The 26,209-nt window shown below is 37.8% G+C and overlaps 2 protein-coding genes across 3 annotated transcripts in view; both read right to left on the bottom strand.

Moving 5' to 3' along the window:
* LOC136828662 (polyunsaturated fatty acid 5-lipoxygenase-like) overlaps positions 1 to 26,209 on the bottom strand; it is a 131,498-nt gene that overhangs the window by 63,309 nt on the left and 41,980 nt on the right. Inside the window, exons 1-2 of one of the 2 annotated variants that reach the window (XM_067086716.1) lie at positions 10,606 to 10,828; positions 6,245 to 7,133 (exon numbers count right to left, since the gene is read on the bottom strand). In XM_067086716.1, coding sequence (XP_066942817.1) covers positions 6,245 to 7,133; positions 10,606 to 10,625 — 909 coding nt within the window. In that variant the 5' untranslated portion in view covers positions 10,626 to 10,828. Of the gene's footprint in view, positions 1 to 6,244; positions 7,134 to 10,605; positions 10,829 to 26,209 lie in introns of those variants that run through there. The other variant, XM_067086721.1, reaches the window with a different exon arrangement.
* On the bottom strand, positions 16,062 to 16,694 carry LOC136829032 (uncharacterized). Its single transcript, XM_067087419.1, has one exon. The coding sequence runs from the start codon at positions 16,692 to 16,694 to the stop codon at positions 16,062 to 16,064; it is 633 nt and encodes a 210-aa protein (XP_066943520.1).

Below are 26,209 nucleotides of genomic sequence, written 5' to 3' on the forward strand. Positions count from 1 at the left end.
AGCAACAATGTCAGATGTATTCAACCAAGAAGGAGAAGTGCCACAAGGAAGTGTTCTAAGCATATCCTTGTTTGCCTTAGCAATCAATGGGGTATCCATAATAATTCCCCCAGATGTAACACACCCGTTTTGTTGATGACCTTTTTTATCTTTTGTAACAATGGATAACATAGTAAAGTGGGCTGAAGTGAAGGGATTTAGGTTTCCTGCTAGTAAAATGGTAATCGTGCACTTTTGCCATATAAGAGGATTCCATCCTGATCCAGATCTGCTCATACATGGGCAGAGAATTCCATGTGTTGGCGAAACAAGGTTTCTTGGGTTGATTTTGATTGCAAGATGACTTGGATTCCACATCTGAAATATATTAAGACTAAATGCTTGAAAACAATGAATGTGCTGGAACTTTTGTCTCACACTTCTTGGGGTGCTGACCAAACTCAGATGTTGAGACTTTACAAAGCCTTGGTCTTTTCAAAATTAACTTATGAGTGTGAAGTGTACGCTTCAACAAAGCCTGATAGCCTTAAAATGCTCAATTCAATTCATCATGGAGGAGTAAGATTGCCCACAGGAGCATTTAAATCATCTCCCACTGAGAGCATGCTTGTAGATACTGGTGAGAGGCCTCTGGATCTTCATTACCAAAGTCTGCTAGTTGGGAGCTGGTACAGATTTCGGAGTTTCTGGCCAGCATTTGTGTCAAAAAAGTATAAACAGGCAATTAAACATGCCAAGGATGGAGATTTTACCAGCAAGGTATTCAGCCCCCCGAACCTTCTAGAGGTAAGATTTTGTAGATATTTTCATTGAGCAAAAGCAGAAATGTCCAATGAGGCAATGAAATCAGTATCTGTCTGTAAATCATTCCTCTCAACATGATAACTCCATTGAAGTTTTCACGGATGACTGTAAGTATCAGATGCTGGCGTTGGCTTTGGAGTGACCTTCCCTAATGTAGAAAGAGGTGGGAGATTATCATCAGTTGCATCTATTTTTACAGCAGAACTGCATGCAATTTTAAGGATCATAAAAGAAATTTTAACTCAATAAGGAAATAGTTTTGCTGTATATTGTGACTCAAGAGGTGTTCTTCAGTCTTTGGAATCTTTTAATCCTTCACACCCGTTGATTTTAGAGATATTGGAATGGCTGCTTTAGTGACAAGAAGAGATAAAGAAGTAAATTTTTGCTGGGTGCCTTCCCATGTTGGGGTGGTTGGGAACAAGGAAGCTGATCAACTTGCTCAGTCAGCAGTCACCTCCCCAGAACCCAGATGTCTACTACGATATCGGGATGTATATCCTCTAGTTGACCAGAAAATTAAAAAGTTTTGGTAGCCTCTTTGGGAAAATATTTTAACTAATCAAAAACTGCACAGTATTACACCATCAGTGTGTCCTTGGTCATATTCTTATATGCCAAGGAGACAAGAAAGGATGTTGTGTAGGCTAAGGATTGGACATACAAGACTCACTCATGGGTTCTTAATGTCAGGAAAAAATCCCCCATTCTGTGATGTGCCCTTGACTGTGAGACATTTGCTGGTCAAATGTCCCAGTGTTAGGAATACAAGGCATAGCTTCCTCTCTTTGGGACATGATGGAGATGGACATTTCATCTTTGCAACAATTCTCGGGGAGGACTGTAATTTAGAGCAGCTTTATATATTTGTTAGGAAGGTGGGCCCACTTAATAAAATTTAGATCACATACATATACAGTATGTGTATATGTATGTATGTATATATTTATATATTGTACAGACATGATGATATATAGATATATTTTTAGATATTTCTTATGTGAGACTCCCTATTTAACTTCTTTATTTATCCATTTTTCACTACAGTGTCAATAGCCTGGATGTTGTGATGCCGGTTTTAATAGCCACAAATCAATCAATCAGTCATGTTTGTAAGCTTTCCTGCTATTTTTGGTGGAAACATGCGTCATTGCATGTCATTGTGGATTTTTGCTTTTGAAGGGCTGATTGAGCATGCCATGATAGCATGAAAATTTCCTTCTCTAAATGGCTGCATGTGAAGAGTATCAGTGCACTTTGTAGCAAAATGAACTTCTCTTCTATGACCAGTTCTGCATCAGTTCTCGGTATTTGTCGACACAGTAGGTGCTGTGATACTACTGTAAGTGTTGCGATGCTTTCCCCTCATTCTGTTGCTTTTGTTGTGGTGTCTGCAGCATTGCAGCTGCTGTTAGTTGTGTATGTGGTGCTGTGTATTCTCTGTATGGCCCACTTCATCCTAAGAGGATGAGGAAGATGTTGACCCTTCAGAAGAAGGTTGAAATCATCAAGGCAGGATGGTTTAATGGACATATAACGGTGGTGTATAGCATTTCGCAGACAACCTGGCAGGATAGCAAGAATGCCAAGGACAAGCTGAAGAAGTATGTGATGGTCTTTGTGAATAAGACATTGAGTAAGCAGTCCTGCAAGCTGATGTCAAAACCCTGTCGTGAGGATACGGAAGAGTTGACATTGGTCTGGTTTCGTGAGGAATGGATAGCTAGCATGCATGTGTGCAGTGTGGAGGTGGAGGCTGTAGCCACAAAGTCTGCAGGCTTGTATGGGGTTCCAAACTTTAAGGTATCGAAATGTTGGCTGTTTCAGTTTAAGATTCGACATGGGCTTTCTAAAAAAAAAGACTCAGGGGAAAATTTTGGATGCCTCTGAGGAGGGAAAAGAGAAATTTTGGCAGATGTTGCAATACTTGATGACAAAAGGAGGCCTTGTTTTGGATCAAATCCATAATGCTGACAAATTTTGTCTGTTCTTTAGCTCCTTACTCACTAACATTGGCTGACAAGAAGGAAAAGAATTCACCCAGTCGAAAACTTTCTAAGCAACACATGTCTGCTTTGTTATGTGTAAATGCTTCTAATCGCCATCATTGCAAACCAGATGTGGTTGGACATGCAAACCAACCACATGCCTTGCATGAGATGATGGAAAATTTCCCAGTGATTTGGTGTCATTCAGTGGAGGCTTGGTTCACCTCCAAGATCATCTCTGATTGGTTCCTTAATCACTTTTGTAAGAGGGACCTGGGAATTGCTAGACATTGAGTGAAGGCTTTGCTTCTCTTGGAAAATGCGCCTGATGGATTTCCAGGGGGTCAAAGCTGACGACTTCCGTATCGGACTCTTGAAGGGGGGAGATGATGCTCCTAAGGATAACACATGAGAGTGACTGGATGACAATGGTGGAGACCATGGCTTCCGGCTGTTATCTGACAGCAAGATAGCTGCTTCATTAGCTGCTGGTAAGAAGGAGGAGGAAGCCCCTGAAGAAGACAATGACGATAATGATGAGGCCATTTTACAACCATTGCCTTCGTAAAGACTTATGCTGATGCCCTTCGATATATTTATCAATATAATACAGAATCCCAACATTGTCAGTGGCGTTGGAGATTGCTGAAGAAGTTCGAGAAATGCGACGAACAGTGATTGTGAAACAGAATCGTCGTTTTTATCATCAGAGTATCCTTGACACTTTCTTCAGATCCCAAACCCACATGCACCCAAACCCAACCACAACCACTTCTTCAGTAACTCTATCATTCACCTCAAAAACATACAGTAGGTGAGCACATCGGCACCCTTTGTTGATGTGTGAGGTTCATTCAGCCAAGAATCTGATGTGTCGCCCCCACTTTTCATCGACCATGACCCTCTGGACACCTCTACACTTCTTCCACCGCTTAATGTCTCCTATGAGTCACGGGAGCTACAGGAGGCACATGAGACACAGGAGGTAAAAGATGCAGAAGACCTCGATGACAGAGTGGTGCTGGAGAAGGAGGAGGAGGAGGAGGACAGTAACAATGAGGAGGAAGGGAAGGACAATGACACTGAGGAGGGGGAGGAAGACGACGACGTCGTCGATTTGTAAACACCCTCGTAAGTTTTTAAAAATCCGGCCATCGTAAGCAGTTTTGGCAGTGCACATGGGTAAGTGAGAGAGAAAAAGTTTTGTTTTTATTTTTAAGTGTTATGTTTTCTAGTGTTTTTAAGCAAAATAGGATACACAAAGTGATATCTGTGCTTTACGATAGTGTACTGTACACACAGTACACTTACTGTATTGTGTTGGGTAAGAGAGAGAGAGACATAAAGATGTTTGCAGTTTTGTGTACAGTGTATTTTTAAATGTTATTGTTTATTGTATTTTGGCAAAATGGGAAAAAGAAAGTGATACCCTTATTATACTGTAGTGTATTGTATGCATACAGTACACGTACCATATTGTGTGTTGCATAGGAGAGAAAAAGAGGTTTGCTTTTTTTGTGTTCAGTGCATTTTTAAACGTTGCTGTTTATTGTGTTTTGGCAAAACAGAAAAAGCAAAGTGATACCTGCTTTGCACAGTAGTGTTCTGTACATACTATACACCTACTGTATTGTGTATTGTGTACGAGAGAGAAAAAGAGGTATCTTTAAGTGTTATATTGAACATTGTTATGTTCAATATATTTTTAAATGTTACTGTTTATTGTCGTTTGGCAAAATAAGGAAAAAAAGTGATATTTGTGCTGTATGGTAGTGTACTGTACATAAAGTACACCTACCGTATTGTGTTGCATACAATAGAAAAAAAGATTTTCTTTTTTTTTACAAATCGTTTTTATACAGTATATTTTGTTACAAATAGGGGAAAATTAGATGGGAAATTGGCTTTTGCATCAAGTTTTCAGTTTAAAGTGTGATGGCTGTCGTTTATAAGCACATTAAGTGTTTACGGTTATGCGGAAATTGACAAGGTAGGGGAAGTAGGGTACAAAGTTGCCATTTTACATCCTACATGTTTTTGACCATATCCAGAAATTTTCATCATCCAGCAGGGCCTTGACTCTGTTAATACAGATATGGGAAAGATTACTATATATATGTGTGTGTGTGTGTATTTATACATACACACATATACGATATATATATATATATATATATATATATATATATATATATATATATATATATATATATATATATGTATGTATATATATATATATATACATATACATATGTATGCATATATATATATATGTGTGTGTGTGTTTATTTATATAATATATATATAACATCTATTATATATTTGTGTGTATATGTGTCTGTGTCCGCATGCGATGGGATGGTGGCGGGCACAAATTTTTATCATACGCCTTTTTTTTTTAATAGTTTCCAAGAACTCTTGCCGTAGGACAGTCGATAAGTACTAGGTACCAGGAATGTGTTTAAAGTTCTTCTGTTCCCCTGGGAGTCGAACTCTGGCAATATCTTGACCACAAGATCATAAATATGTTTCAAAGCAGTAGTTTGTTTTGATACACAGCAGTTTCGTGGGATCGACAAGTGGTTAACCTACGGTATTTGCACGCCAGATCTTGCGATTCCTCCTTGAAACAATCCTTGATTGTTAAGAATTTTTCGCTTAAATAAATAGTTTCCTGTGACACTTCCTGGTTTCAAGATACCCATAGAGCATTAATCTTGCTCATATTACTTTCAAATTTCTCCTCTCTTGCAAATATTTTCAAACTCCATTCACGACGCATTTTCCTTCACGTCAATTTCGCTCTTTCATTTGTTGGCCTGAAATAAATTTCCCAAATCCAAGATAAATATTTCAAATAATTCTCACAAAAAAGGGAGGATTGATAGTAATATGTGCCACCATGGTCTAAAGAAAAGCAGCAGTTGAAATTTTTACTACAATTCTCTCTCTCTCTCTCTCTCTCTCTCTCTCTTACAGACGCACACATGTACTTCGTTCTGCACGGAATATAAATATTTTCTTTTTGTAAATTTGGAGAATTATCAGGCTAGTAAAATTCTGACTTTGTGAACAACTGTATTCCCAGGAGTTTGGCTGTGGTTTTTTTAAAGACAGTTTACCTGTGTCTAAAGCATTACATTGTTTTTGGTCCCTGGCGTGAATAGTTCAGATGAAAGAATCTTTTGTGTATAAGTATGTAATTATATGCATGTGTGTGAACTTGATAATTAAATTAATAATTTTGTTCTGTTAATAAAACATAAGTTAAGATTTCTAGAGGGTACAAAGCAGTATTCTTAAGGGGTAAATATGAGACTATTTTGTTGATAAAAGTTGCACAGGTACAGTATTATATTTTTTCACCAAAGGTTTTTATTTGCCCCGACATTATTTACCTTCACTGCATCGACTCTTAGACAACCCAGAATCAAAAGAAACCAGTTCCTTACCTGAGCTACCATTCCTTCAACGTGGACGATGTATTTGTAAGCTTCTTGCTTCCTCTCCAGATCTTTCCTGCGTACTTCCACCGTCGGATCATCTTGTGGCAAACAAACAGCGTATTCGTGAAATACGTAGTCATGGTCAGCCGCCACCCAGCGATGCACAGGAAAGAAATACATATTTTTCTCTTGGGTTGTGTCTATACGGAGAGACTCACTGCCTATGAAGTTCCTCACCGACTTCGTCTGTTCTTTCGAAACCTTCCTTTTTGGAAGACGCCGGTCCTCGATGTGGATGTAATCACAGAACCAGTCGTCGGCGAAGCCGGCACTGTCTCTAGTTATGGCTATTTTCGTCACTTTGCCAAAATTTTCTGGACAGTCGACAGAGTACGTATCGACTGTGGACCGCTCTAAATCGTTGTAGAAAATTTTGTCCAACTTAACTCGGGACGACTTGGTGCCTCTTTCATCTTCGAGAGTGACATAAACGTTAGCGTCTGTCCCAGCGCCTTCTTGGTCTCCCGTCTTGACCAGCAACTTGAACGCACTTTTCATGTTTTCTTTAATGTCAACACAACTCTCTTTCTGTAATTCAAGCACTGTTGATTTATGGTATAATTGTGGTATCTCCGATACACTGACACCCTTTCCTAAAAGGACACTAACACTGGTATCCCTTATTCGCTTCTTTGCGGAGATTCCAAGGCAAGAATGTATGGGCTGTTTGACAGATCCAGTTAATGTGAAGAAGCATGAACTTCTTGCAGCACTGTTATCAAAGACCAGAGATAACAGTGGGCGATGTAATCTCTTCTGAAGGTTGATAGCAGTCCCGACCTGAGCGCCACTGAAGAAGGATTGAGCTGATACCACCCTTTGAATGCAACGGCACCTGAAAGAAAATGTGTATGACTTTCTAATAATTAATCTTTAATTCATATGATTTTGTAATCATTTTTCTTAATCGTAATGTAGACTTACACTTTTTTTAATAACCGTTATTCTTGACAAATGAATATCTGTTTTATTAAGTTATGTCGTTGACAGAAGTCTGGTATTCTCTTCACCTCAGTGTATTTAAAATCCCTTGACAAGGGTAGGGAGATAGTGAGAAAAATTTTATTCCAGGTTCATGCGTTTGATCAGTAGATTTAGTTTGACAGAATAGGTTTTTGTAACTGGTTGACAAAACACAACCATATTAGCCTTGCTGACACTTTTCCAGGTAGTTGCTATTTGATAGATTTCTGATTTAAGATTAACGTTTGTCTGCAAGGGTGAATTTAAACCTTAGTAATTTACTAATCAGTGAGTGAACTGATTTTCCACGCCCAGTTGTTGAGATATGAGCGTAATGTTTTATGTTAAAGGATACAAACCATGTCTTTTGAAAAGTTTATACTTCTTATATTAATAAAATTTTAAAGCTGTAAATAACTTGACAACTTTAATCCTTTCATAAATAATCAACTCACAATGGACAATATTTTTTCGTCTTCAAACCCGTGATGGGTAAGCACAACGGGTTGCTTTAGATTTTTAGGAATGTTGCCTTAAGAATTATATATCAGTTGTCTGAAAACTTTTCTTTTGCCATTTTATGTTATTTGCGTTTTTGCATGTAATTAATTGTCTGTCTTCTGCTACAACCGCTTACTAGCACTATATAAGCGTGACGTTAGCTCATGAATGTAAAAGAAGGAAGCAAATAACTTGCCTTTTTACGACGAAGGCAAAAGTTCATCCAATGATTTATCAGGAATTAGGTCTGAATCTGAATCCTCACCCCTCTTATTGACATGGCAAAGGTCGGTGGAAAAGGCCAGGTCGGTAGCCAAGCGAAAATCAGTGTTACTAGAAATCCACTATTAATCCTGCTAGAAATCTAAGGATGCGTCCACACTGCGGTAAAACATGACATGAACACACGTCGGCAACTTACCGCACACACATCACAAACAGTCGTAACCTGTGCTTATTACGAATATCTTGCATTTGCCTCTGAAGATTCGCTCTCCACTTACGGTCGTTGACTTGTTTTCAACCTGTTTGCATTAAGTTTCTGACATGTTTTGTTATATTGCGGTCTCACCCTAAGGAAGCTTAATACGTGTATAGGCCAACATAGCACTGTCCGTACAAGGAATTCTTATGTGACTACATGGATTCCTTTTCTGTATTCGTAGACGGTTCTGACGACGTTTCCTTAACATGTTTTATTTCATTGGCAACCGATGACAATTAATAAAGAATGTCGTAACTGATAACTGATGCTTGTATACACAAATAAAGATAAAAACTATTTTCATTATTTATTATTTTCCAAATCTTTGCTGGTTTTTTGTTGACTTGTTAAAAAAATCATTGAGAGAGCTCCAAAATGCTCCTTTACCAAAATAGCACCTCTCTCTCTCTCTCTCTCTCTCTCTCTCTCTCTCTCTCTCTCTCTCTCTCTCTCTCTCTCTCTCACCTGATCATCATGATTACGGCATAGATTCACACATGATATGGAAAAAAAGCTGAGGATACATGTAGTCTTTCTTTACATTCAATCTACACTGTATTCTTGGTCTTAGAGAGGAGCTGTTGTGCCGTATGCTCAAAGATCTCGTGAAAAGGGCTTTTAATACTGCATTTTAGCCCTTAAGTCATGAATATTGCAGCATAAATGCACTTTACTGACTCCTTAAATTCCATTACACGACATTTTTGTTATAGACAACTCCCTGAGACCCTCTTTTTTGCATGTTTAGTTCCATGCATATTATTTCCACTGAAATTCATTCCCAACATATTTTTCCTTATAATGTACAATTTACACTTCAGTGAAAGTGATATTCTTACGCCTTGAAATAGCTAGGCTCATCAGATTCATAGTTACAAGAATTAGAGAAGCTGATAGGGTAAGATGGAAGTTGTTAAATGATAATTGTGTGCTTCTCACTTCCCCGTAAAACGAGTCTGTGGTGCATGTTGCTTTGAAGGATCTCAATTTCTCAGTTTCTATCAAAGATGAAACTGTTCGTCATGCCGTTTTTATTGTTGAATCGGGCTATTTTATTATATATCTCAGGCAACTTAGACAATGAATGTAATCCCGTGCTTGTTCAAATTTAATTGAAGTTACACAGTGGGAATGGTCCCATGTTTGTTCAAATTTATTTAAGCACTGCCTTTGACTTTGGACAGAGTAAGTCCTTTATCTGAAATCTCTGTAATTTAGATATTAGATGCTATGAAATTGAACTCATTCATAAATTTTCAAGTGCGTAGATGCGTAGATATTTTGCTGGTGTGGATTGTAAGCCTAGACTTTCTTTGGTATTCCAGAGATCAGTGTTCAAGAACCCTTGTAGTTTTTAGTCTTTGCAAGTTATAAATTGATACGATAAGGTAACTCACTGGTTGCACTTTTGTACCATTTATTTGTTCTATCCTGCAGTGACATGTCAAGTTGCTGCTGACACTAACCAAGATCTGGAAAGAATCGGTGACGGAAGAGTCAGCGAGGTACGAGGCTAAACTCCCGCAGAGCCAAGTCATCTCAATTGAACATATTGACCGAAGGACTGGTGGTCTGCCCCTGCTCTGAAAATTGTCCAGCATGTATAAATTTTCCAAAGCTGCCATTTCAACGACTGTTATGATCCAACGTGTTAATCTCTTGTTGTTATTGATATCGATCTAAATATGAAAATTTGTGATCAATTCTGTACGCAAAGACGCATAGAATTGTGCTGAAATAATGTAACACTTAATTGTTCTTAGGAACGAGTATGTTATAATTTAGGCTATTCTTCTATTCTTGTTTTACCCATTGTAAGGCAAGAAGCCATCCATATTCTATTGGTCGCTTGCACAGAACAATGTCTCATCGTAATGGTTGAAATTTTGTAAGGAGTGGTTCAACTTAATGCTCATTTCTATTCGTGACCGGAGAAAAGCAAGACAGTTTTTGAAAAAAAGAAGACAAAGGACCTGAGTGGGAGTGTCAGCTTAATCACAAAGGGAACAATAACCCTGCCTCTTGAAGGATGAAAGGCTGTAAGAGTCATGAAACAGAAATCGAATTGCAAACCCTGACAGCAGAAGGAAAGAGCTTTATGAAACATGTAGTCCTAAGAGGATTACCCGTGTTCACAGGGTGAAAGCAAGATAAGTTCTTATTGGTATGACAGGGCCGTCGAACTGGAGGAGGAATTCTCTTCATGAGATCAACAGAACAGTGAGTGAAATAGGGCTTGTAGAACCTGTAGAGAGAACCTTCCTTTGACGGAGAGAAAGAAGGTCGAGAAGTCTGCTTATCGTGAGTTAAAGAAAAGGCTTCTATAGAAACAGCGGTACAGCTTCAAATCTAAACTCACCTCAGGTGACAAGTCCACATTCTGTGCAATTTACATGCGGAACAGTAATGGAAGACCAATATTTTCCTGCGAACTGCGTACTATTTACAGTGTTTTTGTCAGCGGCACAATACACTTCACTTAAACCAGTTTTATTTCGAAAATACTGAGTAGTATCTGACTGTGACAAGAAAGAAGTCGTTTTTCTGAACCATGTACCGCCGGAGCAGTAACCTTACGCACTGATGACAGTTCTCATGCGAGGAAGTGCCTCTCGTTGCTGAGATAATGCCCTGTCAGTCAAGGATGTCTCCGTGAACGTGTTATCACATACAACTCATTTCATTTAGATGAGGTGTGTTGCCTGTCATTGCATATACTTTCGCTTCCCTTTTAATTGTGTATATGCTAAACCTGAAACTTTAAACTAACTTAATCAGATGGTATTTTTCCCATTTATTTTTATTTTCCTTTCGAGAAATGAAACATGAGAATTTCGATAATCAGATGGATCTCCTTAAATAATCAATTTACTTTTTCTTTCTTAAGATAACACGTGTAATAACGATAACTGTATTGGCAGTGATTATTTCCGCACATATTTGGCTTTTCCATATTAGCATCTTAAGGAATCTTCTTTAAGACTTTTTCATGTTTATTGTAGTTCAATAATTTTGTAATGCATTGTTCCGGTTTGCATGACGAAATAATATATGTTTGCTATTTTTCATTCGTGTCAGCGTTTTCTTGTTCACTTGTATTTTGTGTTACTTTTGACCTCGCTGTGTGGAAATCACGGAAATACTTGGCTTTTTGTCCTGTCAAATGTAAGTTTGCTCAAATTTATCCTTGATTAATCTTAAATTGTAAAGGTAAAAATATTGCTGTTATTTCTGTTTTCATCATTTCACCTTATCGTCGTGAGAGCACTGATAAGTTATCTGATTTACCATTGGCTAATCATGAGTAAATTTTGAAATGTTGGTATGAAATGGTCTTGTGTTATTCCCGTAAATTAATATTGAAGTGAAATTTCATAGGTGAAGTCGAATTACATCTGAAACTGGAAAATACAAATGTAAGCCATGTAGTCAGGAAGTTTCTGTCGTTAAAACGATACAATAAGGTGTAATTTTCTATATATATAAAAAAACTGCTGTACGTGTAAGAAAGTGCAAAAAAAATCCGTCCTTAAAGCATCGTTTTCTCTAGAGGAATCACTAGTGTCGAGCCACACTAAGCTTCTGTTCAGGGAAAAGGATGTCAGGATTAAAGGATGCCTGAAGAACGTATTTTAATTTGAACGCAGCTTTATTTCGATTAAACAGGAGCAATAAAGGTCACTTTCTGTTAGGGCGGATGTAATGAAACTACCGTTATAGTAAATCAATTAGGCTTTATGTACGAAACAATAAAGCTCTCTTTTGATAAATAAACAATAAAGCTCTCTTTTCATAAACTGGTGGCCAAGAGACAACCTTCTCTAGTTAAAATTGATAACAGAACTTTTGATAAACAGTCAGTGGCAAAGAATATGTATAATGACAGTTTTCTTTTAGTAAAACTTTTCGACAAAACAGCTAAATTGCTGTTGAGGAAAAACAATATAGCATTCTTTTAATAAAACGGTAGTGATAAGCCTTTCTGAAAAACAACAGCGAAGAAGATTCTTTCAGTCAAAAGAGCAACAGAATTTTGTGTACGTGAAAGTATATGAAATGGTCGCAGCTATTAAAGTTTTTTAATCGAATCAATATTGCAGAGATGTGAACGACTAGTATAAAACAGCACGCTTCTTGTGGTAAGTCACTGATGATGAATAATATCCTTAGATAAAGCAAAAACAAAAACGCTTCCTTTGATATCTATCTCTCTGATACTCGGGATATCCTAAGCTGCTGCGAACAGAACTTGCATTGTTATTCAAGGGACACGCAAAGATCCCAGATAGATGTAGTGTGGAGAAAATCCAGACTGAGTTTCCCTGTTATTCTTTTAAAAAGATCTATTAATACTTCGTTCCAAGCTCATTTATGCTTTATCATCCACGCTGCTTGCAATTCAAAAGGACATTATCCACATTCTGTTGAATCCCAGGATGTCACGTTGTCCAGTATCGAGTTTGTTCTCTTTATTCCTTTCACTGTAAAACCGTCCGGCACGTAGTTAGTGAGTCGATTAATCTTCATTTATATTTTAAGTACTTCTCCCATCCCTCTCGTTATCTCTTTGTTACACGTGAGAAGAGATAAAAACGCTTATTGATAGTATGGTGTTTTTCTCTCACCATCGAAAACATTCAGTGAGCCTAAGTAATAATTTTTCATACCATTATTTTCAACAGATAATTGCTTGAATTTTTTTATAAAAAAACACTTGTTGAATTTTCTTCATATAATTTTAGGATAGTACAATCCGATAATATTAGGATTTTCCTGAATTTAAGAAAGAGCATTACTGTAGTTACCATCTTGTTCTTAACATAATTCAATGATTATTTTAAAATAATGAGATATTCATTTATTTTTGAGATATCTACTTCATTATATATATATATATATATATATATATATATATATATATATATATATATATATATATATATATATATATATATATATATATATATATATATATACTGTATATATAAGAAATAAAATGTGCTCACCAAGCGCTTTCGTGTTTAATGCATCTCCTCAGGGTTCAGTGATAAAAAACGATACTAAAACCTCCGTGATGACTTGTAATACAACGACAGGCGAACAGTCTACTTAAAATCTTATTGTCCAAAACAGTTGATTACTAGTTCATCGAACCTGTGCATATCTGGACTTGTGTTACACAGATATTTATGATTTTGCTTTATAAAATTCAAATCATTAATATTGCAATTTACACTATCCTTACAGAACATAATTTCTATGGTATTCTGCCATTTGATTGGACGGTTGTACTCATTTGTTGATAGAGGCTGGAAGGCTTTATTTGCTATTCTAACACTGTATCCATGTAGTTTTTATTGAAATGGAAGTTTCTTGCAATGATTTAAATGAATTCCATAAATATATCCGTTTATGTATTTTGGGGAATCTTAACCAACATATTCTTGAGAGTATTACTTTTAACAATGGCATAAGCTGTTTCAAAAAGGCAAATCAAGGAGGTTATTCGGATTAAAACTAAATTTAGATACAACTCCATAAAAGTTTTCTTGCCTTGTGAAGGGGTTTGTCTAGAGTATGATGCGGATGTTGTAAAACTGACGCATTTTCGAGAATCTTCTGAGTTGAGCTCCGAGATCAGAGCAACATTCCGGCAATACCCTTATGTGTATATATGTACTGTATGTATGTATATGTATATATATATATATATATATATATATATATATATATATATATATATATATATATATATATATATATATATATATATATATATATATATATATATATATATATATATATAGGACCAAGGTAACGCCATTTCTTTTATTGCTTACGTTTCAAGACATCTGTCTCATTATCAAAGCTGGAACAATACATTAAAATATAATTATAAAAACACAGACTCACACTTAAATTTATAACCAAAATATAAAACAAAGTTATATTTTTTAAAAAAAATGTAGAAAAATGTTACCAACTGGGCGAAGTACAAAAGCAGAGTGACATAAACAAAGAATTCTAGACTGGGGTAAACTCAGATAGAGAGTTGTTGAGGTACTTTGACTATTCAATCTAGGTACTAATAGTTTAATAAAAACTGATTCAAAGATAGGAAGCGAATAATTGGGAACTTTGGAAAGTATTTTAAAATCTTCATAATCAATTTGTCATACATCTTTTGGTGTGTTGTCGAATATTTGAGAACTCCGGATTAGATCATTTGACTCCAGTTCTATAGCTGACCCCCTTATGACAATCAATTCGAACTTTCAGCAGGCGGCTTGAGCCACCCACGTCTCTCCCCTGACTACATCGGGGACAAGAAAATAAATAAACGATGATTGAAGTCATACGAGGGCTAATTTTGTCTTTGTACTGGAATAACGATTTAACAGCAAGAGGATTAACTGGAATCAACTTACAGTTAATGGCAGGTTATTCAAAGTGATGTAAAAAGACATCTTAGGAACTGTAGTTACCTGTAATTTGGGTATATATTTATTATTCAGAAATTTATTTAAACACATATAAAAAAAAGTCTGGAAGGGGTAACAGTTGTCTAGAAAGTATTCGTATAAATAGGTTATTTCATTATTGAAACCAGACCAGCTAGAAGTTACAGTAAAAGCCCTATGGAAGACGGTAACCAATGACTTTAATTTAAATTTAAAACAGCAATGACTATAAAAATTCAGACCTAGACTTTTTCTAGTATAGCTTCGTTTTATATTTTGGTTGTAATTTTAAGTATGAATCTGTTTTTTTATAACTATATTTTAATGTATTATTCCAGCTTTGATAATGAGACAGATGTCTTGAAACGTCAGCAATAAAAAAAATGGCGTAACTGTGGACGTCTTCCTCTCCCCTTGGCCCTGTTTCCTTGGTTGATAGCAGCCGCCTACCTCATCAGATATATATATATATATATATATATATATATATATATATATATATATATATATATATATATGTTACAGGAATATGTGAAATCCGGGGATTTCACAAAATCTAGGGAATATGTGAAATGACAATTCGCTTAGGAACATTTGATCCCTGAGGGCTAGTACTAAACACGGCGAAACAGTGCTTAAACTACACAGTTTCGCTGTGTTGATTACTAGCCCTGGGGGTTTTAATGTATTTCGCCATGTTTAGCTCTAGCCCCGGGGATGTCAAATGTCCCTGGTGATATGCGATGATGTCTTGTAGGAGAAGAAAGAAGATTGCAGGGATGGAGAAATAATATCCCGATCCATAGGTTGCTTTATTCCATACAGCAAACAGGTATGTGTACAGAGAGGCTCTGCAAGGCATACAATTTGTGCCAAGAGGAGCAGGAAGATTAGTCATGTGCATGTGTGGGGTGTAGATTCATGCACATACATTAGCAATGGACAATATAGAAATATAGAATGCTTATATGTACAGTAATATATACAGTAATCCACACCTTCCCTCCCGTTTTGCATTCAAAGAGGTACTTTGAACGTACTAAGCAAGTTACATACAGTGAACTATCAAGTAATAGTGTGCAAAGCAAGTAATGTACAGTAAATTTATCAAGTAATAATGTGCAATGCAAATAACGTACAGTGAGTTTATCAGGTATGAGTGTACAAAGCAAGTTGAGGGTGGGCAGGCACACACGTATGAAGAGGGTGACCATACAGTACCTGGGCAGGAGAGCAACCAGAGTGGTTGGGCGTGTTTCGTAACTCGAGGAGGCTACGATCAAAGGCCTCGCAGTCAATGTTTCCTGTAGGGGCCGTTGTGAGGATCAAGCGCTTGGCAGCCACGCCATGTCCATTAGACTGCGGATAGTGTGGCACCGAGGTGCCATATGGTCGAGGAGGCGATGGTGTCATCCTTGCAAGGGACGACTACAGGCCAGCTGGAGATGCAGTCGGCAACCACAAGAAACGACTTTCCCGCTACCTGGAAGAAGTCCACTGGCACCGACTCAAAGGGCCTTGATGGTTGGTTGTCATTGTGAAGGGGATCCTGCTGTTGGCTGGGGTGCAGGACCTGGCAGGGCTCGCAGGCAGCTACGGTGCTGGCGATGCCCGAGTCTATCCCAGACCAGAAGGTGGTTTGTCGAGCCTGACGTTTGGTAGCCTCAACTCCTCGGTGGCTTTTATGGAGTCTGGCGAGTGTGTGGCAATGTAGAGCTGCAGGGACCAGTACTCTTGCTATACAGAACACGAGGTTGCCATTAGTAGAGAGGCCTTCTTGCAGCTTCTGGTACAGTAGTGAAGAGGCATGTAGGTTGTGCTGATTTGTGGGGAACCCGGAAATGATGCAGTCATGAAGGTGAACGTAGGTGGGGTCAGCCTGTGCTGCTATTGACATGTCCTGCAGGGTCTGGTCGGTGCCGATGGTTGGGGCATCCTCGTCCTGGGAAGCTGTTGCAGCGATGATGACATACCTGACGTGTTCCATTACCTCAGCACAGCCGGTCACATCCTCAGAGGTGGGATAGCTGATGGGTGCATGGGAGAGTGCATCTGGGATGCATAGAGACTTGCTGGAGTGCCACACCGTGGTAAATTGGTATTGCTACATGCACTCCTTCATTTGCTGAAGCCATGGGTTTTCAATCACGTCCAGTGTGTAGCTGTTGATGATAGGCACCAGTGGACGATGGTTAGTTTGCAGGTGGAGGTTGGCAGTCCTTTGAGGTTTAGGCGTCATTTTGTGAGGGCCCAAGATACCGCAAGCATCTCCAGCTCAATCGTCACATACCTCGTCTCGCCGTCTGCGAGAAAGCAGGATCCACATTGGACTACTCGGAGAAATCCGGAACCATGGTCCTGGAGGAGGGTGTAGCCTATCCCATAGAGACGAGATGTGTCACAGGCAGGCTTGAGAGTGCTTGCTTCACGTGTTTGAAGGCCTGGCCGTGGTCCAGTGTCCACATAAAAGAGCGCTTGGGGCTCATGAGTGGGCAATACCTGGGGTAAACTCCGCCAACTGGTTTACTAACCCCATGAAGGAACGTAGATCTGTGAGATTAGACGGTGTGGGGAAGTCTTGCAGAGCAGCAACTCATCCTGGATCGGCAGCAATTCCTTCTTTGGGAAGGGTGAAGCCACAGAAATTCACTTGGATCTCTGCCACTGTGGACTTGTCTCTGTTGAGAGTGATGCCGTGTTTGTGGCAGCAGGTGAGCAGTTTATGGGTTCTGTGGTAGTGTATCGGTAGGTCGTCGCCAGAGATGAGAATGTCACCGACAGCCGTGACGCACTTCTTCATGCCCTGGAGAGCTAGGTCACTGAGGTAGCAATAGGCATCACCAGTGGCAGCGAAGGCCATAGGTCCCCGGCAATGCTGGAAACGTCCGTAAGGCGTAATAAAAGTGGTGACGTGGCGGTCCTCCTCCGCTAGCTCCACCTGCCAGTAGCTGTGTAGCCCATCCGCGGTGGTGAAGAACTTGGCGATGGAGTCAACAGCGTGGACAGCAGCTAAGGGCGTGGGCGAAGGGTGGGCTGGTCGGGAGACCTGTGCATTCAGCCTGGTGAGATCCACCATGATGCAAACTCCCTTGGCATTTGGGACAACGACTAGAAGGTGGCACCATTCTGATGACTCATCTCCACAAGGCTTAATGATCCCCTGCTGGACCATGGAGTCTAGTTCATTCTTGACAGGTTCGCGGGACGCATAGGGGATCTGCTGTGGGATGTGGATGGCGAATGGGACTGCGTCCTCCTTGAGGTGAATTTTCATTGGAGGGCGTGCCATCAGCCTTGGTTGAGCTGCTTTAAGGTCTTCCTTAGACACAAGCACATCCTGGAAGGCTTGTAGGAAATATTCTCGGGCCTCAGCAGGGGTCATGTTGGCATGGAGGGGTAGCTACTTACATCGGTTAACATAGGTGACCTGTAGGATGGGCTGCTGAAAGCCTGGTGGGATGATGGCCAACTCCTTGCAGAGTGCATAGCACAGGAGTGGCATCTGAACACCTTCATGGAATTAAATCATGGCGAGGCAGGACCACTTGGCCAATGACAGGGTGACCTAAAGATGGTGTCATCTTTAACCCATCTGCCGTGAGGGTCACTGGCGTGGCAGGAGGCTGTAGTTCAGTCGTGGGAATGCGAATAAGTTCCAAGTGCTGGGAACCCATCACTGATATATCAGCTCCTGTGTCAGGCAGCAGCATAATCATGGATGCCTCATCCCTGTAAGGTTAGAGCAAGGGATATGGGCGACGGTGAGGGGCAAGTTGTTGTGGAATGGGTCTCAGCCTTGCAACAGCTGGAGGACTTGCTAGGAGGGGGTGACATTGGGCAGGCCACCCTGCTTGGCTGTCATCTGCTGTCAGAAACACTTGTCATAGTAGCCCACTCTGCCGCAGTGTCTGCATGTGTCCTTGTTGGCAGGGCACTTTGGGGTCTTGCGCCAGTGTCCCTTACTACTACAAATTCCACATACACTGTCGGTGGCTGGGCACTTTTCTGCAGAGCCATGCTTCCTTGTGCAGGAAAGGTATGAAGTGTCTCTGTTAGGGATTGGATGCACGGTAGCACCCATTCTGCCATGTCTTTTGGTTTTTTGTAAGAAGAGATGGCACACAATTTAGAAGGATGGGCACGTTTGGCGTTGGTGGCTGTCCATGTGGCTGCATAGGAGCAACATTCATTGACCATGTTGGTCAGTGAAGCTGCAGCATCCAGGGCAATGAGTTTCTGGGTGAGTTCCTCGTCCCTGACTCCCATGATGATGCCTATCTTTAGCTGAGTCTCTTTGCAAGAAGCAGAATGGCCAGGAGCCAGGACAGACGTCGATTTCCTCTGCTACATGCTTCAGTCGCACCTAGAAATCACTGAAGCTTTCCCCTTCCCTCTGTTTACAGGAAAGCAAGTCCCTGCGTCATAGAAAGAGGGATGAAGGAGAGGGAAAGGGGGATAGAAGTGGAAAGGTAGAGGAGGAGGGGGAATAGGGAAGGGGAGGAGAAAGGTAAAGGAAATAGAAGGGGAAGGTGGAGGGAGGTGAGGGGGATTGGGGGGAGGGAAGGGGGAGGATGAGAGGAAGAAAAAGGGGAGAAGAAGTTACATTTTCCCTTATTAAAAAAGAATAAAAGACATCACTGAACAAAAACAATGAATAAAAAACCTTATACTTCTAGATATGTGCTCAAGTATGTATTGAGTATTTGTGTGTGTTGGGGGGAGGTCTGTCTCCCTTTCAACAGTCAACAGGCCTCTTAGCAATTACGTGAAATTCACTGCACAACAAACCGAAGGAGATTCATTGTAGAGATGATGATGGCAATACCTCAAGGTACTTAAGAATTTGTATTTTATTGGCAGTGTATAATTAAGATACATTTGGCTTAAGATGAACACTGAAAAAAATGTGGCAATTACATCATGGGTCATTTTTTAATGATGGGGTAGATCTGTCACAGAAGTATTTTGTCTGCTAATATGCATGAGCAGATGGTGATGAATTAGTTCTTGATCTCCAAAGTTGCGCCTGCAACTACAATTTTTTTTTCTTGGGTTAAGTACTTAGATATGATGATGGTAATACCACAAGGTACTTAAGAATTTGTATTTCATTGGCAGGGTATGATTAAGATACATTTGGCTTAAGATAAACATTGAAAAAAATGTGGTAATTTCAGCGCGAGTAATTTTTTAATGAGGGGGTAGGCCTGTCACAGAAACATTTGGTCTGTTACTGCTTTTTTCCTTGGCAAGAATTGTAAGGGCTGACTGATGTGGTGGTAGAAGTTATATTTTGAATTGCATTGTTTTATGACTGAATGAAAGTAATTCTAATACAGTCAAACACATCTGTTCAATTTTTTTAATGTACTTAACTGATTATAGGGTTTGCAGTGGGAGGAGTTTAATGACGTCACCAACAGAAAAGGTGTTGGTTTTCCGCCCAAGCTACTGATGACTCCCATACAGTTACTGAAGAAAAGGTGAACAGCACCGGTAAAAACGAAAGTGTCATTTGTTTTGTCTGCGTTTGTATGTCACGGGGTAGGGGTTTGATTTTGAGTTATTAACCTTTCTGGGGTGACATAGCGGCTGCATGCAAAATTTTGTCTGGGTCTGTCAAGTGGCTCAGATTTCTATAGCACCCAAACATACAAACATTTACTTTTATTATGTAGAAGTAGAAGATATATATATATATACAGTGAGAGAGAGAGAGCGAGAGAGATCCCATGGTACATCTCTCTCTTTACTCTATATTTCATGATGACTGGATTGATTTTGAATGAAACAACTCTTTGAACTTTGATAAGATAAGATAAGATCGTGAGGTCCAGTAAGCTAGAGGGCAGACGAGCGTGTTCTGAAAAATATCGTCAGCAGATAGAACGATCCTTATGCATGATACTTAAAAGTATAAAGGTAGATTTTTAGAAGAAAAAATTGTGAGATTATTTATGTAATATATATATATATATATTATATATATATATATATATATATATATATATATATATTAGAAGTTCACTGGGAAACAGAACAGGATATATTTATAAGATTTCGTGTGTATAATGTAATAAAACTTATGTAAGACAAAGTGGGGAAGACGCTGGCTGTTCAACTGGAACAACACAAACATAGTGTAAGAACTGGTAACATGTCAAATGCATTATTTATAGACATGAGTAATAGTAATCATGGTATTAATTGGACAGAATCAAAGGAAATTATGTTTTTCAAAGATCTAATGAAAAGAAATTTAATAGAATCTCGCATAATTAAAAAAAGATGGTGGCAATTTACTAAGTATCGGCGTAGGTTTATATAAAGTTGAGGAAATTTTAACGAATGGTAGGCTGTTAAGCATTACCACTGTTCGACAGTTGTTAGGGTTGTTCATCTTTTTAGCACTGTTTTTCTTGCCACGAGGTCTTCTTGTGACTATGTATTTGTTTCCTTGGCACTTGTACCTGAACCCTGATTACGTGTAGAAATACATGAATGTGCTTGGTTCAAATAATTTCTTTTCACCTTTCTCCTGGCTGACGATATATGATCATCACACGTCTCCAGTGATTTGTTGCATATATATATATATATATATATATATATATATATATATATATATATATATATATATATATATATATATATATATATATATATATACTGTATATATATTATTTATATATATATATATATATATATATATATATATATATATATATATATGTGTGTGTGTGTGTGTAGATCAGTGGTTCCCAACCTTTTTTTCAGGTGACCCCAATTATGTTTTTCAAGATAGGACTGCGACCCCAATAATTTAGTTGCATATCTATGTGTTATTAAAACTATATATTACTAGTTGTCGGCTATAAAAGTAAGGAACGACAACTATTATGAGTATGTGTAAGAGAGATACTGTAAGGTTGTGAAAGACAAAAGTAACATAATTGAATTTTATTAGAACTACAGCATTGTGAATTTTAAAGCCTGATATTAATCAAAACAACCACTTCTAAAGTAATATTCTGTCACATTCTGACCCCAGGAAAAACGCTTGGCGACCCCATTTGGGGTCGCGACCCCAGGGTTGGGAACCACTGGTGTAGATAGATAGATAGACAGATATGAATTCTGGAAATGACAATCAGATGAGAAATTTGAGCTTCAGTTCTCAAGCGGGATTTGAACTCATTTCTGCCGAATTACAAGATGCAAGCTTTATCGACCCCATGTGAAAAGTGATTATAATATCATTAGTACTGAGGTGCGAAGGGATTTTCCTTTAAAAGTGTAATCGAGGCCAAACAGCATGTAGGCACATAAGTGTCACTGACTTCCAAACGTATTCCTTTTCCCTTTTTGAGGGATGGGGCCAGTTGACAGCTACTCTTTTTGGGGCGAGGCACCTACCCCTATGCCTTCCTCTTGACTCCAGGCGACGCTGAAGTCGCTGATGACCATGCACAGCGAGTCCAATCTATAGACCTTGGCTGAGTCGCTTGGTGGGCAGCACGTCTGGATGGAGCCAGTTCTTGCAAACGCTGATTTAGTGCTCTGCCACTAGGCTTTCCCCCACCCCCCACTCTCTCTCTCTCTCTCTCTCTCTCTCTCTCTCTCTCTCTCTCTCTCTCTCTATATATATATATATATATATATATATATATATATATATATATATATATATATATATATATATATATATATATATATATATATATATATATATATATATATATATATATATATATATATATATATATAATAATATTAACGTGTAAGATTCAAGAAATCTCTGTTTTCGTCTTTAGAGATAATAAGACTCTTATTTCTATACGTATAGAAGTATTTCATTATCTACTGAGAAAGGTCTTTGTAAGATTATTCGTTATCAGTTAATACTTAATGAGATGAGATATCTTAGAGGGGGCGGGGAAAGAGGGCTAGATGAAAAACCTTGACCCATACGATTTATCTCTTTAGCCGGTTAATTATTCGTTTTACTTAAACAGTTGTTTCTAAAATTAAGCTTGACGTTATTTCCCTTGGTGAATTTTACCCTTTAAAACTCTTGGGCACCTTTAGATATAAAACGAATTATCGTTGAGAACTGCTGCTATCTCCGCTTTGTTCCATTAGGTTTTGAATGGTTGAAGTCGAAGGTCATCGCTTGTGTTGTTCATAACAGCAAGTGGTTGTTGTTACTGTACGTCAAACGAATGTGGCAGACGGCTTTTATTACAGCGTGGCAGATGATATTTCAGCTTAAACCACTGGAGATTGAGAACTCTCTTTTTCGGTTTCACCAAATCTCCTTATATATTACTTAAGGGCTTTGAAACTCACCATTTTCTTGTCTTTTTTTTTTCTATAATTTTGTGACCATTCTAACTCCAACACGTTGTGTCAACACTTGCGTCAAAACCTTCATGTGACACTCCTGCCCTCTAGGGCGCAGGATTCCCTGATCTTTTTCTCTGCACTCAGTTTTCTTTACGTGGAGGGGAAACCCTAACTAATACTTTGCCTGTACCAGTCATCAGAGAAAATTGACATCTAAAGGCTTTTGTCATTTTGTCAAGAATGTGAAGTGAGCCGTGATGTTATTTCATCCTTATCACCAGTACTGTATATGCCTATTAAACTGTTTCTGTGTATTTTGTAGCTCACTACTATAGTAGAACACAAGCACGCATTAGCAAGATCCGTGGTTCGACCCAGACTAGTCGCCCACCAGACGATCCGATTCTGAGTTAATACCAGCGTCAGCTGTTGTCAAGAGTAGGATATGGAGCTAGAAGCCAAACCTATAAAGACCCCTCTGGCATTACCCCCTTTAAAAGCTTAAAAGGGAAATGGTATATAGGGAAATAGTAGCGAGCTTTTTCCCCTAAAAAAATTTTAACTCAGATAAATTTACACACACAGATACTTAATATATAAATATATATATATATATATATATATATATATATATATATATATATATATATATATATATATATACACATACATACATACATATGTGTGTGTACGTGTTTGTGTGTGGGTGGGTGTAAATTTATCTACATATATATATATATATATATATATATATATATATATATATATATATATACATATATAAACTTTATCACTTACACAATCATTCTGTGCATTAATACAGTTACTACCAGGACCTCACTGAAACTGGATGGTATCTAGCGGGGTAATTTATTCAGAAAATTACAAGCTTTCCAGGACTAACAGTTTTCATTGTCATGTATCCGTAGATACTTGACAATGTGTGTATATATGTATATAAACACACACATATATACATATATATACGTATGTATATATATACATATATATATATATATATATATATATATATATATATATATATATATATATATATATAATATATATATATATATACATAAAACACTTCTCAGAAAAAAAATCAGAAAAGTAGTGTATAAACAATAATCACTGTGACCCACGCTTCTTCAGTGTCATAAATTGCATGATATCACTGTCTTCGGCGTGACTGATTGCCATGAGGTGACTCATCTGCAGACTTGTTCACCTTTCATAAGAGGAGCAGCTCATTGATAGCAGACAGAGAGGCAACATTTTCAAGTGCATAATCGCTCGAAGGTTTATTTTTATCCATGTTTTGTTCATATGCTGAAAGCTTAGAAGGGGCTAATAACATGAAACGCGTTTCATTTTTTTTTTTATAATAATTCTGACAATATTAGGGTGGCCCTCTCTTCGTCGTCTATATTAGATTCCCGAGTTGGGATAGTTTCTGGTGTTTACAGTCTAAACGCACAGTGACAATGTCAGTAACATGTGATCTACAACGTAAGATTTTGGGAACCTCCTGACACCTAAAATGTCTTCTGTGCAATACATCTCGATTAGATTGGTTGATTTTGTTAGGGTAATTTATTCAGATCTTTACCTGTCACAAAGTTAAATCCTAATGATGGATCTAGTTGTTATCATTATTTTAAAGTACGGCCAGATATAAAAAAAAAAAGAAAATACCCCTCAAATTTTATCGGTAAATCTGATAAGAAATCAATTTTTTCGAACTCAAAAAAAGTTTATTTAAAATAAAAAGTTACTGAGATCTTTCGTCGGGGAGAGCAATCTTTACGAAAACCCAGAAGCACCCGCGAATTCTTTGATATACAATAATGAAATATTTTATAGCGTTATTCATCTGCCCACTTGTGTAAGATTTCTTTTGTAGACTATGTGAAAAGATACACTCCTACATATCCCGTCGCTGTCACTAGTAATAATCCTATTACAACTCCTCTTACGCGTACAAATTTTTCATATTTAAAATATTGTTGTTCTTACACAAAGACTTCACTCCCATAAGGGCTTTCCAGACTCCCTTTCCCTCGAATAATTCTTTGAACGTTGCCATCGACTCCACAACTGCGGGGGGCACTTTTCTCACAGCTTAATGGTTCGCACTATGATTCGCTGTCATGCAGATTCCTTACATAGAACATAAAACACGATTGCCTGTCGTTTTACACTACCTGCAGACATCGAAAGTCTGACCCTGCTTTGTATTATATATATAACGTGTGTATATATATATATATATATATATATATATATATATATATATATATATATATATATATATATATTATATATATATATATATATATATATATATATATATATGTATACTATATACAGTATATAAATATATAACTATATATATATATATATATATATATATATATATATACAGTATATAAATATATAACTATATATATATATTATATATATACAGTATGTATGTATATATATATATATATATATATATATATATATATATATATATATATATATATATATATATATATATATACACAAAGCAGGGTCAGAATTTCGACAGACAATCGTGTTTGTTCTGCGTAAGGAATCTGCGTGACAACGAATCATAGTGATATATATATATATATATATATATATATATATATATATATATATATATATATATATATACACACAAAGCAGGGTCAGAATTTCGACAGACAATCGTGTTTGTTCTGCGTAAGGAATCTGCGTGACAACGAATCATAGTGATATATATATATATATATATATATATATATATATATATATATATATATATATATATATATATATATATATATATATATATAAGCCAATTAATCACGTAATGATTGAAAAGATATTAATAAAATCAAGCCTCAAGCTAATGGTATGAGATGAGAAGATGCTGTAGCCAGGGGGATCGAAAATGTGTTAGAACTTTTGATTGGTGGACAAAAAGCTGCTCTGAGAAGGGATGGAAACCCCCATTCCTACGTTGCTGCCTTTTTCCTCGATTGGTTAAAACCGGTAGAAATCTTCTAGTTTTTGCTGTTATTACCCAACATAGTATCATGGGGATTTAACTGTCACTATAAAGTAGCAGCCCTGGTGTCTTGTTTAACGTCATAAGTAGTTGGGTAC

The sequence above is a fragment of the Macrobrachium rosenbergii genome, chromosome 43, assembly GCF_040412425.1.
Source record: "Macrobrachium rosenbergii isolate ZJJX-2024 chromosome 43, ASM4041242v1, whole genome shotgun sequence".
Classification (NCBI taxonomy): domain Eukaryota; kingdom Metazoa; phylum Arthropoda; class Malacostraca; order Decapoda; family Palaemonidae; genus Macrobrachium; species Macrobrachium rosenbergii.